This window comes from Myotis nattereri (genome assembly GCF_964212035.1).
Source record: "Myotis nattereri genome assembly, chromosome: 7".
NCBI lineage: Eukaryota > Metazoa > Chordata > Mammalia > Chiroptera > Vespertilionidae > Myotis > Myotis nattereri.
This window is the reverse complement of record NC_138082.1, coordinates 20,285,710-20,308,250: the sequence shown is the minus strand read 5'-3', so window position 1 is coordinate 20,308,250 and position 22,541 is coordinate 20,285,710. Positions and strand designations below refer to the sequence as shown.

Here is a 22,541-nt window from a genome sequence, read left to right as displayed (position 1 = left end):
ACAGGAGACCAATGATTCTCTCTCATCATTGATGTTTCTATCTCTCTCTCTCTCTCTCTTCCTCTCTGAAATCAATAAAAATATATTTTTAAAAAATAAGGAAGGAAGAAAAAGGGAGAAGCTACTGTGAAGGGCAAGGGGAGGGAGGGGCAGGGCTGGGGTGGGGTCTACCAAGCAGATTTAGACAGGGCTAGACATGCAGGAACTGAGGGGTCCCCCACGCCATCCTCCCACCCTGCCCTGACACATCCATCTTCCCAGAGGAGCCGGCAGGCCCTGCACCACCCCATAAATCCTCCAACTCAAGCAGCTCTCCCTCCGAAGCAAGCGCATATAGAGAGTGCTTGGCTTCTGAAAATACCTCCATGTGCACATGGTCAGCCAGTTAAGCTGCCAGGTCATCAGTTAGCCAGCAGGCTAGTGAGGGTGGGGACTGAGCATCGGCACAGTGGTGTCACTCTCCTTCCTGAGGGGGAGGGAGAGTGACCCTGTGAGCCCAGGAGGGTGCTGGTTTGGTGGTGATGGTGGGATGGGGTCTCTGCAAGGGGCGGGGGCAGGTGGAAACCTGGAGCTCCCGTGTCCAGGGCGTTTTATGTTAGACACTATGCAGCTTACATGGGGCATTGCCAAGAATGAGTGTGTGTGTGTGTGTGTGTGTGTGTGTGTGTACCGGGGAGGGGGGGCAATCTTTTCTGGAAGGAGACATTAAAAGCCCCAGGCACCTCAGCCATCCTGATGGTGGAACAAGGGGTCAGAACAAGAGGTGCCACCCCCTGTGCTGGTTCCATCTCCAGTCATTCGTTTCAAATCTTGCAGTGTCTTAAAATAGCAGTGTCGTGAGACAGCTGATTCCACACCCGCGTGCTGTAACTCTCCCCTTCCTTCTCGGCTGACTCAAGCCTTGAAGAAGGGTCAGGGTCCAAACCTACAAGTCTCCCCATGAGTGCCCCCTTGGCTTACTAGCAGGCATTGGCCTTTGACTCATAAGATGAAAAACCATTTAGGGATAACTCTTTCCTGGCAGGGGGGAGGTTATTCTAATCTCATAAGTACAGCAAACAAATGGCAGAATTGACAAAATTGAGCTATTAATTTACTGCTAAGTTACTACCGTGACTCTGCTGCTTTTGGAAATGCAGTGCTGTCACTGCACTTTTCCAGACCGCACAGAAGGAAGTAGTCTGGACTAGCCGCAGTGTTGTGTGGTTGTTGCCCGAATTGTCCCAGTTGTGTGTCCTGGGCTCCTTGGGCCCAGCCAAGTGTGAGGCAGCTGCCTACTGAGCCTCAGTGGGACAACTTCTGCTCCCACAACCCAGGCAGACCACCCGTGGTACGGGACAGAGTGGGCAGGCCCCACCGCCAGTGAGCAGAGCCATGGATGGTAGCCCGGGGCTGCCTGTGCTCAGTGTGGGGAGGTTTCTCACAGGCCCCATACAAAGTGGTGAAAAACAGCAGCCATGACAGTATGTTACTTCAGTGACCCTCTGCAAGCTCTGGTTCTAGCAGAAGAGCCACTGAGAAGAGTTTTGGGGTGGCCCCATGGTCTTCATGGTTATTTCTTACCCTTTCTGCTACACCTGAGCTGCAGTTACATTAATGTTCAGTGGGTGCTCACTGGGGGCCAACCACTGTTCTACATATTCATGCATATTATCTCATTTAATATTGAAAACAACCAATGCAGTGGGTACTGTTATTCCCAATGTACAGATGAGACAGTGGAGGCACAGAGGGGTCAGCAATCTGCCCAGGGTCACCTGGTGGAGCAGGGTTGCATCCAAGGGGTCTGACTCCTGAGTCTGGCCCTTAACCTCTACCCTATAGTGCACAGCACTGAGTTTGCTGAGTAAGTTTACCTTTAGGCAGCCCCCACCTCGACGTGCATGACTATATTTTTGCTGAAACATAACGAAGAAGCACAGAACGTTATTTCATTTAACCCTCACAATATTCTAGGAAGTGGGACTGATTATTTCCACCTTTACAAAAGGGCAACTTGAGAGTCTTTATGACATATTGACTTCTCCTAGGTCACACTCTGCAAGTTGGGGCAGAGCTCGGCTGGAACTGGGTCACCTGCCCAGACTCAGTGCCCCACGTGCGTTCCCTATGTTGCAGAACAGGCGGCGCTTGAGAATCTCGCATTTAGAATCTTGCTCTGTGTCTGGTGGCTGCAGAGCCTGGAGCCCCTGGAGCCCTCCCCCAGTCCCTCTCCCCCCCCCCCCCAGCCTCTTTGAGACCTTGGTCACTTGTTCTCTGCTTTCTCCTTGCACTTCTGCTCCCGCACCATTTGGGGAGCCTCACGCGGAACAGACAGGAGGGCAGCCTTGACGATGGCCCCCACCCCACTCCTTCTTCATGCTTTAGACCAGCCGTGGGCAAACTACGGCCCGCGGGCCGGATCCGGCCCATTTGAAATGAATAAAACTAAAAAAAAAAAAGACTGTACCCTTTTATGTAATGATGTTTACTTTGAATTTATATTAGTTCACACAAACACTCCATCCATGCTTTTGTTCCGGCCCTCCGGCCCAGTTTAAGAACCCATTGTGGCCCTCGAGTCAAAAAGTTTGCCCACCCCTGCTTTAGACTGTAGTTTGGGCCTGTTTAGTTTCCACAGGGCTGGTAGGAAAGGGCTTTAGAAATTAAGGGGACTTTTCCGTGCCTTTGGTTTAGGGATTTTTTAAAATCTGGAGCAGGAGAAGGTGGAGGTTATTGATGACTTAATGGTAGAAACAAAAAAGCCCAGGCAGGAACTCTCTTCACAGACAGTGGGACAGGCCTGGAAAAAGCATTCGTTGTATATGAGCAACATCTGTAGGTTTGGGTTACAGACTTCTGGAAAATCCCCTTGTTATGTGTAACCCTAGGCAGGAGGAAACAGTGGAAAATTTAAAGGCCCAATGACGTGTAATGGGATAATTAAATGTGAAGGCGGATGTCCTACATCTAGACTAGCAAACAACATGTTTTCCAATGGTTACAATTCCTTGGGGGCCATTGATCAGTCCCCGCTGGAGCCAGAATCAGTGCCCCCTTCCCGGCCATTGGATGCAGAGTGAGCACTCGCTGTTGGCAGGTGGAGGGTACCCTGCCTTTCCTTCGGTTCAGGCTGAAATGCCCTAGGAGTCTTCTCTGCAAGGTGTTATGCAACTTCCTATGATCAGAAGATTGTCCTTCCTTCCCTCTTCCCAAACCTGATCCTTGTAAAATTGTCCAACTTCCCTGCTTAAAACTGTTCAAAAGCATCACATTTACTCTTAGGACAAAGTCAAACATCTGTGTGTATCCTTCAAGACTCCACATGGTCTTCCCCTCTTGTATTTCCAGTGTCTCACCCCACAACCTCTTCGCTCTCTCTGCTCCACTCACTCTGGTCTTCTTCCAGGTTTTCATACTCTCAGGGCCTTTGCACACGTTCTTCTCTGGGCCTGGGGCCCCCTCCCCTCTCGTTCTCTAGTCAACTCCTACTCAACTCAAGCATCTCTTCTCCTGGGAAGTCAAATCCCCATTTATAGACTTCCACAGTGACATGGATCTCCCTTTTTTACTCCTGATAAATTACATTTGTAAAAAATTATTTGGTTGTCTGTATTTTCTAGAATGTAAGCTCCATGAGAGCAGAAATCATGTATGTTCTTGCTTACTACTTTGTCTCTGGCACCCAGAAGAGTGGCTGGAACATAGAGACTACTCAGCACATGTTTGTTGAGTGACAGCATAAATAAATCCCAAACTAAAATCCAACCCCAGGCTCATTCAGGCCTCTGCTACCTAGATCGTCATAGAATAGCAGAATTTCAGAGCTGAAACTCACCCACACCTTAGCCTTCAACCCATCCATCAATACTGCTATTAGTATAATACTTTTTCTGTTTAAAAAAATGAAACTTTAGTGTTCATACATAGTCAGTAGATTCTACTGTTTTTCTTATCTCTCCTCCACATCCTGGGTCCTCTCCTAGTCTGTTGAATTGGTAATCTCCAGCATGTATATTAAATGGCATGCCAGGTGTTGCAGAAAAGTAAAAAAGGCCTGTGTCCTCTCAGCACCTATCAGTGTGAAAGGAAACAGTGCTGCTCTGAAAATAATATTTAGGCCCTGGAATTCCAACCACATTAGCGCTGCATTTTCACTTCCTCCTCCCCATTTCTTTGTCTGTGTCATACTCAACTGCAAAGACCTTCCTTCCCAGCCATGCCTGCCCAGAACCCCACCCCTGCAATGACTTTTGATCATTTGGTGTGATATAGGTTTCTTCCACCAAAACAATATAAAACTAAAAAACTTGCAAGAATATCCATTGTGTCACTAGTTGGAAAGCCCTGGTTTAAATCCTAAACCAGTGGTGAGAGTTTGGGGGTGACAGAAGGAAGAGGGATGGGAATGGGATGAGGGTATCTGAGCAATAGCTAACCTACCGACCATTCATTCTCTGCCCCGCAGTGGCAGGCCATCTCTCTGACAGTCATTGAGAAGGTGCAGATTGCAGCCGCCATCCTGGGTTCCCTCTTCCTCATCGCCAGTATCTCTTGGCTCATCTGGTCAACCTTCAGTCCCTCGGCAAAATGGCAGCGCCAAGACCTCCTCTTCCAGATCTGCTACGGGATGTATGGGTTCATGGACGTGGTGTGCATTGGTGAGTCGGGGTCTGTCTCCATGGGAAGTGGGAAGCCAAATGAGGGTGAGTTAGACAAATCCCTCAGGACTGTACCCTCTGGGAGGTCAAAGCAGAGAAGGCAGCAGCTTTGAAACCTGTGAGCTCAGGAGCGGCTGGTGGCTTAAATTTGGGAGGTGAGTGGGAAGCAGGGAAGGGAAGGAAGATCTAAATCTTTCCAAGCACATGTCTTGCCTGGTTGAAGATAGATAAGGAGACTTGCCATGAAGATTTGTGAAAAGTCTGTCGGTCAGTCTATCTGCCTCTGGCCAGATGAGGAAAGCCTCCTCTCTGTTGTGTACCCATAGCTGCCAAGCCAGACCAGGGCTGCCTGCACATTTAATCTCATTCTCTTCACAGCAAAATGCCCAGAACCAGTATTGAGGATGCCTGCCTCCTTTTTCCAGCTTTCCATAAGCCGATTCCAATGCCCAAGATTTCTCTAGTAGAGTTGTTTTCACATTGTGTGTAGCCCTGGGCTTCCATGCCCAGCTTCAGGAGCCGCCTTCAGGAGGGGAATGGAGTGCTGACCTGATGGGCTCTGACTCTTCACCCCTGTGTCACCCTGAGCTTCTGCTCTTTTATCTATTTACATGTTTCCATTGCAGGTATGATTCTGTTTAAAAGGCATCAGTGTTTTAGAAAAAAGTCAGAAACCCACCACTTGAGTTCCTCCTTATCCCATTCCCAAATCTATGTTCCCCTCTCTAACCTCCAGTTAGTTTGGTTGGTGGAGGGTTGGTTGACATAGGCTGTCAACTCTGAAGTCTTCATCCAAGTGACTGAGGAGTGGGGAGTGGTCCTGGTTTTCTGAGTGACGGGAAGCCTTGACCCGGAACTCTCAGATTTCCCCTAGGCCGTAGTGCTCACAGCATCAGAGCACCACAGCTGTCTTCCCTGGGTATTTGTTTATGAATTATATAAAAATTATACAAGGCTTCGTTTGGCAGAAAAACACCTATTAACTAGAATTTGGCTGGGATGATATTAATGTGAGTTTCTCTGGGATCCTATAATATTAGAACCAGAGAGGTTGGACACTTGCATACTAATGACAATAGCCAGCAACTAGTGATGCCGGAACTTGTAAACTTGTCTAAGCAAACTTGCTGCCTCTCTGCGCTAGTGAAACCAATACATCAACCCCTAGTTCAAGAGACTGTTAATTATGGCATGTAGGCAGTGAAATAAGCAGACTGCTCGGGTTTCGAGAGCGGTGGAAGAAAGAGGACCATTAATGGGAGGAATATGACTTGAGGCATTCTAATTTAGTTCCCTCTTGCACAAAACTCCCTTCCTACTCCTGCTGAGGCCTGGCCTTGCTGATGCCAAAAACCAGTTGTGTCTCCATATGGAGGTATGGGGCTCTGGCATGGAGGGGCCTTCCTGTAGAGGCCCCTCCAGCTGCCCTTCATTCTCCTTCAGGCAGGTTTTTGATCTGTCATTGATATGAGCTTCTAGGAGACATGCTTTCCTGTCACGTGGTATATTAGTCAGCTTTGGCTGCAGTGACAAACAAACTCCAAAATTGCAGAGCCTTATGACAGCAAGCATTTATTTTCCATTCATGGGACTACAAGATGGCTGTGGCTCTGCTGGACTTGGCTGGGCTTAGCTTCTGACTGTGCATTGGCTTTGGGCCTGCTCTGAGCGTCTCTTCCTGCTGGGCCCAGCCTAAAGGAGCAGGGACTACAGGAGTGTATTCTCTTAGCCAAGTGCAGGAACACAGGAGGATTGGTTGACACGTGCAATGCTTCTCGAAGTTTCTGCTCAGTGCTGATACATGGCTCCTTCTGCCCACAGACATTGGCCAATGCAAGTCACCAACTAGCCTTCCATCGAAGAGGTAGTGGGGCAGGGAAGTATACTCCTCCTTTCCGGGTGGGAATGTGGGTGAGAGAGAGGAGCATAAATACCACTTACCACTCAGGGCTCCATAGGTCTGACGATTGAGATAATTGAACATAGAGGAGATTGTACAATCGACCAGCACGACTCCCTTGCTTTGCAGTTGAGAGAGCTGGTCCCGGAGAAGGGAAGTGACCTGCCCAAGGTTGCTCATCTGGGAGTGGAACCCAGGTCTCCTGATTAGCAGTCCCATGTTCCTTCTATTAGTCCTCTCTCATCAGATAGGAGTCCCAGGCGTCACTTATGGGACACCTGCAGATGCCACCTGCCACTTTGATACACCTGTGTCCACTTACAGGAAGAGCCCTCACAAACAGGCCTGCCCTGCTCCCTGTGGCTCTGAGCCACCCAACACCCCCACTCTGGGCTACCTGGTGCTCTGGTCTCTCCTGCTCAGAGGCTGTTCTATCATTTTGTTGGCTATACTGGAGCTAACAGTGTCAGAGCATGTCCCCCAGGGCAAGGATTATTCTTCCCATTTTTTCAGACAGTAAAACTCTGAGACTGAAGGATTTGTCTTAGACTGAGTCAGACTCTCTGTTGTGTTTTGCTTTTTAAAAAATACATATTTTTATTGATTTCAGAGAGGAAGGGAGAGGAAGAAAGAGATAGAAACATCAATGATGAGAGAGAATCATTGCTCAGCTGCCTACTGGCACCCTCCCCTCCAACACAACTGGGGCATGTGCCCTGACCAGGAATCGAACCGTGACTTCCTGGTTCATAGCTTAACCCTCAACCACTGAGTCAAGCTGGCCAGGCCGTTCAGTGTTTTTCTAGGAGAGGCTGTCCACAGGAGAAAATGCTGGTAGGCAAAATAAAAAAGGGAGTAATATGTGACTTGGAGAAGCGAGAGGGAGGCGATAGGCAGTAGTTCAAATGCACAGTTCTTATGGTGGCTGTGACAATGGTGATTTTGATGACAGTGATGATGATCAGTAGTGATGATAGTGGTTTTGAGGATAAAGTTCAAGTACGTGTCACTTCTCCTGCTCTGCAGTGTGCTGGCCAGTTGAGGAAAAACACACAGCACTGCATAAGTGGTTACAGACTATCAGCTTTTTAGGGGCTCTCTAGAAGCAAGGAGCAGGTGAAGCCTGCAACGTCTACCAGAGATTCTTCATTTCTAGGCTCAACTAGATATTCAGACCCACAGAACTACCAGTGAGCACACCTGGCACCAGATCCATTTAGAGCAGCGGTTCTCAACCCGTGGGTCGCAACCCCTTTTGCGGTCGAACGACCCTTTCACAGGGGTCACCTAAGACCATCCTGCATATCAGATATTTACATTACGATTCATAACAGTAACAACATTACAGTAATGAAGTAGCAACGAAAATAATTTTATGGTTGGGTCGCAACATGAGGAACTGTATTTAAAGGGCCAGAAGGTTGAGAACCACTGGTTTAGAGGAAAGTAGGATGAGAACCATGACCTCCACAAGGCAGGTCGGGCTTACCTCTGCAGGTGAGTCCTTGCAGGACATCCATATCCTTGTTGAGGGCTAGTCTCTTGGCCCCCAAATAATAGTTCAGGAAGGAAATAAGATTCACAATAGTGGGTGTAGGATTCACCTTGGCATAGTTTCCAGGGTCCCCACAGAAGTCTCTGTTTCCCTTTTCTTTCCTGTGAAACAGAATAACACCACCATCGTTAGAGTTGCTGAGAGGACTGGAGAAGATGGTGCATGTAAGGAGGAGGCACGCCTAAGTTATCAGTGGCCAGACTAGGAGGCACCTGTTCAGAGTCGGTTCCACCGTAGGCACTCAATAAAGGTTTGCTGAATCCAGTCACAGCCTAGAGAACCTGACCCCGTGTCCTCATGTAATTGAGAGTCTGCTGTGATTTGGAGCAGTGCTTCTTTCGGAAGGTCTTGGGTCCTCTCACGCGTGACCCCTCAATGAGAGGATCTGATTACATTGAATGTCCTCGCTCCACCTGCCTCTCTTCCGTCATCTCTAATGACACTGTCTGCCCCAGCAGGGAAGCTGACAGAGCCTCACAGAAAACAAATGGGACGTTCTCTGCTCCAGTGGGTCAAGTTATTAGAATTTAACAAGAGCAAATTAATTAAGGTCTTTGGCACCAAACACATTTTTTTTTCTTCACTTCAGAGACCCAAGAGATTGGCCATCAAAGTGTCAACTTTGCAAACATAAGGACTTCATCCTTACCATGTTTATTTCTTACTCATGGGTGGACTGGGGTCAAGGGGAGGAAGGAGAGCAACATTTCTGAGTTTGCTCCAAATCTTTAAGACAGCGGAATATGGTTGTTACCAAAATTATTTTAAAAATTTTTGTTGAAGTTTTCTCTGTGTGCTATCTATTCAGGTTATTTCCTTTGATTTAGAGATACCTGGTACCTGCCCTCTAAAATACAGGAATTCAAATCCTAATTTGTAGCAAGTGGGCAGGGGGTGGTGGCAGCAGAATTATAAAAACATTTTCAAATTTAATTTTAATTCATATTAACTTAAAATACATATATGCTATAAAGACTCCCCCCCTTGGGCTATAAATGACCTGCCTGTCAAACCTTTTAATTCCCTGATTAGAAAACTTTAAAAATATGGAGGAGGCAGCCAAAAATATGGAAGAGACTAGGAAATAAAAGATCTAGGTCTGAAAACAAGATTGGCCACTACCTACCTCTATGGCCAAGTTACTTCCTCTTTCTACAACTCAGTCAACTCATCTGTAAAATAAGAGGGTTGAACCTGATAACCTCCAAAGTCCTTCTGGCTCTGATTCCTAGGATTTAGAAGTTATGTCCATTGTGAGAAGATATCATAATTCTCAGAGGTTGACAGCTGTGGCTGGGGGGAATCTCATTAATGGCGTGGGGGACAAACAACACATTGGCATCAACCATGTAAACCAGCAAGTGAGGCTAAGTCTATGTTTCATTATTGGCATGTGACTTGTCCAATTTTCTGAATTTACTATTAACTCATATCTCACCCATGCCCTCCCTCACCCCTCATGGCTTCCCATGCTTGACCACTTCTCCCTATAGCTGAGCTTTGGGATGCTTGAAGGATGAAGATGACTGATTTAGAAGCAGACACACCAAGTAAGCACTGTCCCTCTCAAAGGAGACCCCTTGGGAGGTAATTCACTTAATCCAGTTGTGTTGACAAGCTCAAAATATTTTAGGAACACCTCTTGAGAGCTGTCTTCAGTGCCTGCAGCACAGTCTTTGGAACAGACTCAGAGTGGCATGTCTCTTTGTTGCCAGGGATTTGTGACTAGAAATAGCCCAATCTGATAAATAAGGTGGGTGCTCAAGCCAGCTAATACATTTTGGAGACCACATGAAAACATGCCCTAATCTGCTTTTCTTGTCTGGCCTCTAACCTAGTACTGAAGTGATTTTAATAAGGGTATCTCCCACTTAAAAAATGAGCCACCACATTTCAGTGGCTTAATGCAATAGGAGTTCCTGATCAGTGGAGGTCTCCTCCACACAGTGATTCAGGGACCCACGCCCCTTCTACTTTGTGGCTCCACAGTCTCACAGGGCTTTTGAGTCTTTTATCTCCAGCTAACAGAAAATAAAAGAGAGCACAGATAAGGGACACCACATACTTTTCCTCTCAATCCCCATTGCTTAACCTTGGCCATGTTTGTAACTTTTGTAACTTTATAATAATCCTTTTAAAATGAAGTCATGTGATACTTATTTAATAATACTGATAATAAAATAATAACTAATATTTCTCATTATATACCAAGCACTGTGAAGAGTGCTTTATGTGCATCATCTTGTTTATTCCCTACAATCCTATGATGTAGTTACTATTATAATGCCCATTTTCTTTCTTTCTTCTTTTTTTTAATCCTCACCCGAGGCTATTTTTCCATTGATTTTTAGAGAGAGTGGAAGAGAGAGGGAAAGACAGAGAGAAATATCAAAGAGAGAAACACATTGATTGGTTGCCTCCTGCACGAGCCCTGGCCAGGGCCAGGGCCAGGGAGGAGCCTGGAACCAACGTATGTGCCTTTGACCAGAATCGAACCTGGGACCCTTCAGTCCACAGGCCGATGCTCTATCCACTGAGCAAAGCAGCTAGGGCATAATGCCCATTTTCTTGACGTGAGAACTGAGGCTAAGAGATAAATCACCCAAGGTCATACAACTAAAACCCAGTTTCATCTGATTACAAATCCCACATTCTTAACCACTCTGTTATAACAATGTGACACGTATATAAAACACATCTTATATGACTTCAAATAGAAATTATATATACATACACATAGATAATTTAAAAAAAAAAATTACCTTCTCCATAGCTGCACGGTCTCTGGAGGGAGTACCTGACCTTGAGCACAGAGAATGAAGCAGCCCAGACACATGGCACTGTTCGGTTTCAGATAACCTAGGTTTATGTCCTACTTCATGTATAAGCTGTGTGTCTTAGGACAAGACATTTATCCTCTCTGAGCTCATTTTCCTCTCTGTAAAGTAGAGATTATATCACCAGCTTCACAAGGTTTCTATGAAAAGTATACTGTATTTGCAAAGCCATTTTAGAGTGACAGTCATAGAAGCATTCAATAAATATTGACTGTCATCACCATCAGTCACCATCATTGCCAGTACCTTCATGATCACCATCCAGAATGGCCGAGAAACACAATTCTGTCTATATGTGTCCAGAGGGTGAGAACTCTGCGCCTCGTAAAGAAACCCCACAGAAAAAAATCCACAGGATCTTAGGGCGTAATCACACACACTTCCAGGGATGGGCGTCTCAAATTGGGGCTCCAGGATACTTCTCTTTCCTACTCAGTCCTACTGAGTTAAGCCTACATTACATTAAAGAGCCTCAGCACCCAATGATTTTCCAACAAAGTTCTTCTCACAGGTTTCTGCGGTGCCCTGGGTGCCGATGCGTTGAGAAACGTTCTGTACAGCTTGACCAAGGTCAACTGGCCCAGCAGGGCCCTGCTCAGAAGGGAATTCTTTCAGAAGCCACTTCTAAGGGACAACCTCTCCCTGGGCACTGAGAGATGGAAACAGAAAGTGGCTTTGCATTCGCCCTCACTGCGTGCTTTCAGCATCCTCTCTCCTTTGGGTCTTTGTTGAGTTAGATGACTCAAAGCATTCATCAAATGAAAACTCAGAGCATTCAAGTCAAGGTGAGCCTGCCCAAAATGGGGCCCCTGCACCCTCATCTTGCCAATTCCTCAGGGAGGCCCCGAGAAGTGCAGCCTGGCTACTTGTGAGAAGCACAAAGCTGTACCCCTGGAGAATATTGGACAAGTGGCATTGCCAGTCAGGTCTATCCTGGCAGCAGCTTCTGAAACCACCCCACATAGCTGGTTATATTGATATATTCCCCACACTTGCCTGATAAGTTCTTTGGTGCAGGTCCTGACAGGGCTAGCCCCTTGAGGGGTAGCATCTGGAAGGTGAGTGTTTGGCAACGGTGGGGCTTCCGAGGTGTCTTGCCCCATAATTGCCGGAACCTCTGCAGGGGGAGGGGAGCATCCCTCCAGGTGACTCCTGAAGGAGAGGAGACGCAGGTGCGAAGGCTTGTCTCCACTTCTGTGGAGCTGGTTGGTCTCTAGAGCTCCTTTCAGTTCCAGCAGCGGTTCTCAACCTGTGGTTCTCAACCTGTGGGTCACGACTCATTTGGGGGTTGAACGACCTTTTCACAGGGGTCGCCTAAGACCATCAGAAAACACATATATAATTACATATTGTTTTTGTGATTAACCACTTTGCTTTAATTATGTTCAATTTGTAACAATGAAAATACATCCTGCATATCAGATATTTACATTACGATTCATAACAGTAGCAACATTACAGTTATGAAGTAGCAAAGAAAATAATTTTATGGTTGGGGTCACCACAACATGAGGAACTGTATTAAAGGGTCGCGGCATTAGGAAGATTGAGAACCACTGCTCCAGCATGTTACTCATCGATAAGCAATGACTCACACCGAGGCTCAGGAAGGACAGTTAGGAGATGGAAGAACAGGTGCTTCTGTTTGGGGATGGGGCTGGCAATGAAGGAGGAAGAGATATGAGTGGGCACTTTCTATCCTGTGATCTCCCCTGACCCCAGAACAACCAGCATCATGTAGCATTGAGTGTTAGATGTGTGCCCCACACTGTGCCAGGCATCAGCATGAGGGACTCATTACCATGTTTAATCTCATAACAACCCTATAAGAAAGGGGCATCAGCCCCTATTTACTCAGAAAAAAAAGTAATTGCCTAAAGCCACAGGCTAGTAAAGTGACAGAGCTCTGAATGTTCAACGCATGCCCATTGGTAAGTTGACTTTAAATTGTGGAGCCCAAAGATCTTTGGGTCTAGGAGAGGAATAATCCATTTCTCCAGTGGTCTGGCATTTTCATGTCTGTCACATCTGGAAGTATTTTTTAAGTTACTTACAGTGGGCCAGGATAAGGACCATGTCGTAGGCAGTGTTGTCCACACACAGGCAGCAATGGCATTGCCTCAGAGCTGCTTAGAAATGCAAATTCTTTTTTTTTTTAAATATATTTTATTGAGTTTTTACAGAGAGGAAAGGAGAGAGATAGAGAGTTAGAAACATCGATGAGAGAGAAACATCGACCAGCTGCCTCCTGCACACTCCCCACTGGGGATGTGCCCGCAACCAAGGTACATGCCCTTGACCGGAATCAAACCTGGGACCTTTCAGTCCGCAGGCCGACACTCTATCCACAGAGCCAAACCGGTTTCGGCAGAAATGCAAATTCTTAGGCCTCACCCCAGACCTACTGAGTCAGACTCTCTGGGGGCGGAGCCTGTGAGTCTGTATTTTACAAGCTCCCTGGTTGATTCTTGTGCATGCCAAAGTTTGAGAAGCACTGTTGGAGAGTTGTCTGCAACTTTTATGCCATTTAATGAGGATACCAGCAGGAGATGGGGGTAGGGAGGAGGATTCTAGCATGAGAGGGAACCAGATGCTTCTCTACAGACTTCTCAGTTAGCATTGGCTTCTTAACTCCATGCATGATGGGGACCAAGTGTCATAGAAGCACATAGTAGGTACTCAAGAAATACCAAGTGGAATTAAATTGTCTCTCACTGCTGTGGACACAAGAGCCAATGGCCAAGGTTCAGCAAGGGAGGATGGGGATGCCACGTCCAGAAGAACTCCCTGACACTGCTGTGGTGAGCTAGGGGCATGGGAGCCATCCACTCACAATGGTCACCTTCCCTCATGGGCTGAGCTGAGCAAAGAACTGTTTAAGCTGGAGGTCAGGGGGAGCTATGATGGCAAATGAAAGGTTCTGACAACCTATGGAGCCTACAGTTTTGTGAGGAAGAGGAGGCCAAAAAGGCAGAGAGATGTTAGAAAGACAAAGGCAGCAATGGTTCTGGAACTGGATTTCCCACAAATACATCCCAAGGGCACATTGTAGGTGGTTACCAGGTAACTGTTAAATTACATAGAAAACCCCAGCAAAGGACACAACCAAAACTTACTGGGTTTTGAATATTACCATGCCCTCTAATTTTCCTTTTTTCCCCCTGCTCCTTCTCTGCCTCCCTTCACCAATCACCTTCTTTCTTTCTATTCTAATTCCAGTCTCATTCTCTCTCTCTCTCTCTCTCTCTCTCTCTCTCTCTCTCTCTCTCTCTCTCTCTCTCTCTCTCTCTCCTCTCTCTCCACTGCCATTTCCCATCCATCCATCTTCTTTCTCTTCAACCTTGCCCACTCACCTGTTCCAATCAGGTGAGCCCCACCCATCTTCCCCCTTTTGAAAAACATTCTGCCATCCCTGGAACCAGTAGTTTGTAGAGCAGGAAGCAGAGGGAGTGCTAGGGAGTATATGTGAATGAGGTAGTTTGTGCTCTTCCAACTTTTCCAAACAAGTATTATCTACAAACACAGGTGCACCTTCCTCCCCTTCAGCCACCTATCCATTAAAATGGTTTAATTACTTCCTGAACACTAGACAGATAGATAATTAGAAGGCAGCATTCAGACCAAAAATTTAAGCCACCCTAGTCAATCAGGGTAAAACTGTCTGATCAGGAAGCTAATTAGGAATCAACTGTAGTGGCTCTTAATGGAAAGAGTTTAGGGTTTCAAAAGATCCAGCTTCTCTCTCCCCAAGGCCCCTGTCTCCTCCATCATCATTGAGGCTTTTCAGTCTCCTGAAACTGTGTTAGCTGCCCAAGCCTCAACCGTACCTCCTGTCCTCAAGGGGCTTATGATCTAGGGAAAAAAGCATAGCAGTGTTCAGACAAGACTTGTGGAGTAAATGAACAAACAAATGGTATAGCGCTAAGGGTGCATAGGCAGGTATTCAAAAGGTTGAAAGAAGTGATAAGAGTTGGCACATTGGGAGAGGGTGAGAGCAAGGCTCTGGGTAAAGGGCAAGCCTCCCTGTCCAGAATCAGGCAGGCTGATCAAGGGGTCCACAGTGGTCTGCTGAAGATTTATGAAAGCCCTAAAATTATAAGGACAGTTTGTGTGTTTGGTTTTTCTTTTTCCAGGAAGACAGTCCTTAGCTTCCATGAGATCCTCAAAGGGGTATATACTGAACACATTAGGATCTACTGGGCTACAGGGAGATTGTCTCTCCTTCAATGAGCCCTTGAAGACTTGTCACGCAAAGTGCAATTGCAGGAGCCATTGGAATCCTGGAGACAAGAGTGACAGCGGGTAGCAGTCTTGCCTCCTAGGATCACAGTGTGTTGGAGGTTGGAGAGGCTTTGAAGTGTTGCCATCTAGTCTCTTTGCTTCACATCAGGAGGTTAAAGTGACTCAGTACTGTTTGCTCTTGTGAGTCAGTGCTTAACCGCAGGGGCCAGACCAGCCACCTCTAGATTTACAATTGCTGTAATTTCCATAGTGCCTCATCCCTAATCATCATCATCCCTCACTCACCATCACAGGTCCCAGCCTCTAAGACCGCCCTCACAATATGGACAATCATCCCTTTCCTGTTTTGCTCATCCCTTAACTGGTCCCATCTTCTTAGCCCTTCTATTGTGCCCTTTGGACCTCATGGTCCATCATTGGCAGCCCTTCCCTGAGTATAATTTTCATCTTCCCTTAATTGCAACATAACTGTCTCCTGAAGACATTATTTCTAGCATGACTTTCTCAAGTGGTGGCTGCTTTTCCTATCATGCACTATTCTGTGGGGTCTGGAGGTGGGATCCCCTTCTTGATGTTGTTGGCTGCTGACTGCCTACTCACATTCCTTGATGGACCTGACTCATACACTCCCTCCCACCAGTCTTGATTTCAGAATCTCAGCAGAGGTGGTACCATCCCCTAGTGGGAATTTTGGAAATGTATGAGGTTTTTCATTTGTTTTCAAATGTAGTTGTGCCCACCATTTATATTGAAATTTATATAGTCTTGTTATAAATGACTTTCCATTTGTTTGCTTTTTTCCCCTTTATCTGTTAGGGCAATATATATATGCTAGAGGCCCAGTGCACAAAAATTTGTGCACTTGGGAGGGTCCCTCAGCCTGGCCTGTGCCCTCTCGCAGTCTGGGACCCCTCAGGGAATGACCACCTGCTGGCTTAGGCCCACTCACTGGGGGATTGGGCCTAAGCTGGCAGTCAGACATCCCTCTGGCAGCCTGGGAACCCTCGGGGGATGTCCACTTGCCAGCAGGGAGCAGGCCTAGCTGCAGTCAGACATCCTTAGTGCTGCTGAGGAGGCGGGAGAGGCTCCCACCACCACCGCTGTACTGGCAGCCGTCAGCCTGGCTTGTGGCTGAGCAGAGCTCCCCCTGTGGGAGCACACTGACCACCAGGGGGCAGCTCCTGCATTGAGCGTCTGCCCCCTGGTGGTCAGTGTGTGTCATAGTGACCAGTGATTCCCAGTGGAATCACTCTGCCGTTAGGGTCAATTTGCATATTACACTTTTATTATATAGGATAGAGGCCTGGTGCATGGGTGGAGGCTGGCTGCTTTGCCCTGAAGGGTGTCCCGGATCAGGGTGGGGGTTCCGCTGGGGTGCCTGGCCAGCCTGGGTGAGGGGCTGAGGACCGTTTTCAGGCTGGCCACACCTCCTTCAGGGTGGAGGGTCCTGCTGGGGTCCCTGGCCAGTCTGGGTGAGGGGCTGATGGCTGTTTGCAGGCTGGCCAAAGCCCCCAGCCACCCAAGCTCCCAGTGGAGGCTGGCTGGAAGCAGGTATCTGGGATTTATTTAGCTTCTATAATTGAAACTTTGTTGCCTTTTGCGGAGGCCACAGCCAGCCAGGGCAGGAGGGAAGCTTGGCTTCCTCTATCGCCGGGGCAACCAAGCCTCCTGCTTGCTCCAGCTCTGTGGCTGTTGGCCACCATCTTGGTTGGATTGATTTGCATATAGTCGCTCTGATTGGCTGGTGGGCGTGGCTTGGGCGTAGCAAATGTACGGTCAATTAGCATCTTTGCCTTTTATTAGTGTAGAATATCTCAACCATCATGACTTATCTTATGAACCTCATTTGAGGATAAAAAAGGGGATATTAAAATATATTTGTTATAAAAAGAGGGCATTTGGTCTGATAGCACTGAGATGGCTGATGCAGAAAATATGTCCAACTCCTCATTACTCCAAAATAATTTTTCTCCCATTCACCTCAGCCCCACTCAAATGGTCAACCTCTAGACCTGATCCTCACCAAGAACCACACCACTCCCAAAGTCTGGATTTAAACATCCCACTCTCTGATGATCATCCCCCTCCACCCCCATCTTTGTGGTTTACTGATTCCTTGGCTGATGCATGGAAGAGGCAAGGAACACAGGTGACTTCTAGAAGCTGAAAAGGCAATTCTCCAACTTCATGGAGACCTCTTGTCATTGACCCTAAAACTTTTCTTTTTCATTATTCTTTATTTTATTTGTGTCTTCACTTCTCTCCTCCCCAGGGTAATAACTACTCCCTTGCAAACATCCAGAACTCTCACCTTTTCTCCTACATTACTTTCCTGGAGAAATAGTCAATACTGATTACATCCAGCTCTCTTCTTATTCCACAAATACACCTAGCAAGCAGTTGAAAGTGTAGGGAAAAAAAATCACATAACCAATGACTAGACCAGGCGTGGGCAAACTACGGCCCACGGGCCGGATCCGGCCCGTTTGAAATGAATAAAACTAAAAAAAAAAAAAGACCGTACCCTTTTATGTAATGATGTTTACTTTGAATTTATATTAGTTCACACAAACACTCCATCCATGCTTTTGTTCTGGCCCTCTGGTCCAGTTTAAGAACCCATTGTGGCCCTCGAGTCAAAAAGTTTGCCCAGCCCTGGACTAGACTCATTTCAAAATTATGGCCACAAATTTCAAATGGGCACCCAACACCATCAGATGATTCTGCCACATCTTCCTTGCAAATTCACTCTCCCACTTTCCAAGATAACTATTTCTCACTTTCTCTTTTCTCCACAAATTGTCAGCACTTCCTCCCTTATCCCTTCCCCCTTAGCTGATGACTTCATGGAAGAAAAAGATGCACTTGCACTTCTATCATCTTACCTTCAAGGTGCCCACCATGCCAGTGGTCACTCCTCATTTCACTGACCTCTCAACAGAATTTTCAAATTATCACACTCTCTTTCCTGAAATATATATTTCTCTAGACATCTGGGTCTCTACTTGTGGGTCTTTCTTCTACACCATTTATTGCTCATTCAGAGCCTCTTTTGCTGATTTCACCTCCATCAAATTGCCACCAAACCCCTATACATCAGAAGGCTCACAGAGCCTCTGTCATTGGCTCTCTTCACTTGTTTGCCATCTCTCCCCAGGAGATCTGGGCCATTCCTAAGGCTTCACATTTTACCTCTGCACTGATGACTTCTATCTCCAGGCCAGATCCCTCCTTAAGCTTCAGACTTATATGTTCAACTGTCATGCTGGTCCTTCCAGTGAGATTTCTATCAGACATCTTAAATGTACCATGAATAAAATACTAGTATAACTATCACTGTGGCTAAAGAATGGCCCCCAAAGACATCCAGGTCATAATCCCTGGAATCTATTAATGTTGCCTTTTGGTAAAAGGGATTTTGCAAATGTGATTAATTTAAGAATCTTGACATGGGGTGATTATCCTGATGACTCAGGTGGGCCCAATGCAGTAATAACAGTGTTCTTATGAGAGGGGGGCAGAGGGAGGCTTGAAGACAAAAGAATAGTAGGGGATGTGACAGTGAAAGAAAGAGGTAGACTGATGCAAGGAAGAAGCAAGGCGACTTCTAGAAGCTGAAGAAGGCATGGAAATGGGTTCTCCACTCAAAGCCACCAGAAAGAACCAGCCTTGCTGATACCTTCAGATCAGCCTGGCGAGACTGATTTTAGACTTCTGATCTCCAGACCTATAGAATACATTTGGGTTATTTTTAGCCACTAAATGTGTGGTCATTTGTTACAGCAGTCGTAGGAAACTAATAGAGTCACTGCCACCACCACACAAATCCACACCCCCTACCCTTGTGCCTTTTACATCTTGATAAATGGCACCATTACTAACAGCTAAGGCCAAAACCTTCCAGTTGTTCAGATTTTTCTCTTGATCCACACCACACCTGTTAGCTCTACTCCCAGCATACATCCTGATTCCAATGGTTCTCACTGTCTCCACTGCTATCACCCTGGTCTAGGCCACCATCATTTCCTCTTGTGTTCCGCTCCTACTCTTGTCCTCCTCAGTTTATTGCTTCACAGGAGCCAGAATGATCTTTCTGGAGGGTAAATCAGATCACATTATTCCTCCTACTAAACTCTTCAATGGTTTCCCATTATATTAGGATAAAATACAAGTTCCTTGTCATGGCCTACAAGGCCCTATCATTGATTGGCCTCTGCACTTATCTCCCTGAACTTCCCCACTCATTCACTACACCCTGGCCACACTGACCTCTTTTCTGACCCTTTGCATCATTCCCAGCCCCCAGCCTTTGCACTTGCAGTTCCTACCACTGAATGCTCTCCTTTCAGGCCTTTGCATGGTCTCAATTCAAATATTATCTCCCACCACCTTCCTGCTAAACAGGACCTTTGAGAACCTACAGCCAGTGGCTATTTAACTCTATTTTACATTCCTCATAGCATTTTCTCAGTACCTGAAATAGTCCTACTGACTTGTTTACATGACTGTTATGTGTCTCTCCACTAGAATGAATGTAAGCTCTGAGGGCAGGATTCTTCCTGTCCTTCTCACTGCAGTATCTCTAGTACTTGGCACACAGTAGGTACATAATTAATATTTATTTGCCTGGTTGTCTGACATGGCTTGTTTCTGACTCCACCTTCCCACAGGCCAATATAACTGTGTCCACGTCTCCCAGTGGTGTGTGTATTTCAGTAGCGCTGGGCTAGTTGTACAAAGAGTTAACTAGTGGAATTTCAGACATCGTTCAGCAGGTATGGCATGACCATGGGGTTTCTTTCATGGTGCCTTGAAAAGCATACGATTCATTCAACATCAGCTAAGTACAGCGTGCCATGGATACATGGTAGAGGGAGGAAAAAATACAGGGTGGGGGAAAAGTAAGTTTACAATTGTGAGTACTCAAAACAGAGTTTATTCTTGTATTAGTATTTATTAATTATTATATTATTTTATCAAACAACTGTAACCCTACTTTTGCCCCACCCCATATTTATATTATACCTCAAAGACAACAAATTTGGATCTTGTGAAGTCACAATGTGGGTGGGTAGAGTAGAGGTAGACAAAGGTATCACATGGAAGTTCTCAGCTATTCTGTGAACTTGGTGTGGTTTGCACCCACTAAAGACTCGTTGAGCCTAGGAATGTAGGGATGGGAACCATGTGGCTCAGAGCTGGAAGGCAGGTTTGAAAAGAACAAATCAAACTATAGAAATCCAGCTTGCCCCCCACCTACCTTCATTTATAAATAATGGGAGACTATGACTTGCTTTCCTTACGTGGCTTTCCTTCTTCTCCCTGTGGCCTCAGGTCTCATCATCCACGAGGGACCCTCCGTGTACCGCATCTTTAAACGGTGGCAGGCTGTCAACCAGCAGTGGAAAGTGTTGAACTATGACAAGACAAAAGACCTGGAGGATCAAAAGTCAGGAGGCAGGACAAACCCCCGGACCTCCTCGTCCACCCAGGCCAATGGCCTCTCCTCGGAAGAGGAGGCTGCGGACACCCCTGCCCCCGAGGAAGGCCCTGCCCGGGCAGCCAGCCAGCCCTCAGGCCCTCCCTCTGATCACCACTGTGCTTACACCATCCTGCACATCTTGAGTCACCTAAGACCTCATGAACAGCGGAGCCCCCAGGGCGGCAGCCGAGAGCTCGTCATGAGGGTCACAACAGTGTGAAAGGAGTGCCTGGAAGGGCAGCCGTGACCATGCACAACAGCAGAGGGTGGGCTGGGAAGGGGCTGGGCCCCATGGGATGCTGGTCTGGGGAGCAGGTGTGGGGAGGCCAGGTGGCTCCCCAGGAGCCAGAGCAGAGGGCAAGCAGAGGGTGGGGGGCTTTGAGGGGTCTGGGGGCAGGATTAGAGCTGCAGTGAGTGATGTTGGTGTGGTTTTGTGGTTTCCAATCAGTCAATACCATTCTCCAACAAGAGCAAGGAAAACCAATACAAACTCAACAACAAAGTGCAATACAGACTGAACCCAACAAAATACAACAACAACACCGGGCACATGTACCGTGGTCAAACACCTGGGGGGAGTGGAGGCTGCAGAGGGCAAGGCTGGCCTGGGGGTGGTGCCCACCTGTGCCTGTGTGGAGGGAGAAGCAATGCAAAGGGCACAGAAGGAAAAGCACCTGCAGTCTGCCCTGCTTTACCCTTGAGTTTGTTTTGGTTCCTCTCTGGGCCTGACCCACTGGCTGTGGGGGGAGGGAGAGGGACGGGTGAGGACTGGCAGGGATGGCATTCGGTTTTTGCAGCCCCTGAGCTCACCAGATGGGCAGGATTTCTAACTCAGATGGCTTTGGCGACTCTGGGTGGACCGTGTAGGGAGAGAGGTGTTGGTGTGAGCGGCAAGAGGGAGGGGGGATTTTCCTCCTTTCCACACCTTCCAAAGTGGAACTCCCAATTTCAGGTGGGCTCAACGAGGGCTTAAGTTTGGAGTTGGATGTCTTTTTGTGCCCTTGTTACTTTATTTTATGGTGATTTGGCTCAAAGATGTTTACAGGACACACACACACACACACACACACACAACTAGAGAAAAGTACAGATTTCCCATGGGCATCTCAAGCACAGTCCTGCTGCTGTGGCTTCAGCCTTCAAAAGCTGTCAATCCAGAAGTGACTTCCCTGCTGCCCACCCACCCATGGCCCACCTTGCTAGGCATGTGCTGAAAGCTGCTACAGCGAGTGGGAGGGAGTTGGCTGGATGTATCCCAGCCAGTGGAGTGGAGTAAGACCAGTCTAAGTATTCCTTGCTGCTGAGGACCCTCCCCGAGGGCAGTTTGGCTAAGCCTTCAGTGCTAGTGCTCCCTGGTCCTTCCCAAGCACCAAGGCTGGTCCAGGGACCCTGGCAGGGAGCACTGTCCCTTGAGCCTGCCCACTGGTTCCTGGGACCCTGCCAGGGAAGGCCACTGGGTGGCCACCTGCAGAGTTTCTTGTTGTCATTGCACAATGGCTGCATCATCCATAGGTATTCAAGGGACACTGTCAAATACTTTTTTAAACCAGTTTTTAGGGTTTTTTAAAACTCTCTGTTGTTTGTATTATTCTCTTAAAAGCTTGAAAATAAAATTTCTTTCCCTACCATTAGTGTCCTTTTCCATATGTGAGCTTCCCTTCCTCTCCCTCTTCTCCCTCTGTGGGAACCCTGCCTCTCCTTGCCTGTGTCTTCTCCACCCCTAAGTCTCCTCGTAGCAAGACATCAAGGGGGTTTTTATTTCTGCTTTGAAGGTATAGATGAGGTATGGCAGGTGTGTGTGTGTGTGTGTGTGTGTGTGTGGTGTGTGTGTGTGTGTGTGTGTGTGTGTGTGTGTGTTTATGAAGCCCAGGGACTGCTGGCCACT

General features: G+C 47.2%; 1 protein-coding gene across 1 annotated transcript in view; it reads left to right on the top strand.

The window, feature by feature from the left end:
- The window catches only part of MARCHF4 (membrane associated ring-CH-type finger 4), a 76,946-nt gene extending 54,664 nt beyond the window's left edge, over window positions 1–22,282 (top strand). The window contains exons 3-4 of the mRNA XM_081095222.1: window positions 4,448–4,640; window positions 20,509–22,282. Of these exons, the coding sequence (XP_080951348.1) occupies window positions 4,448–4,640; window positions 20,509–20,876 (561 nt within the window). The 3' untranslated portion in view covers window positions 20,877–22,282. The remainder of the gene's footprint in view (window positions 1–4,447; window positions 4,641–20,508) is intronic.
- The last annotated feature ends 259 nt before the right edge of the window (window positions 22,283–22,541 follow it).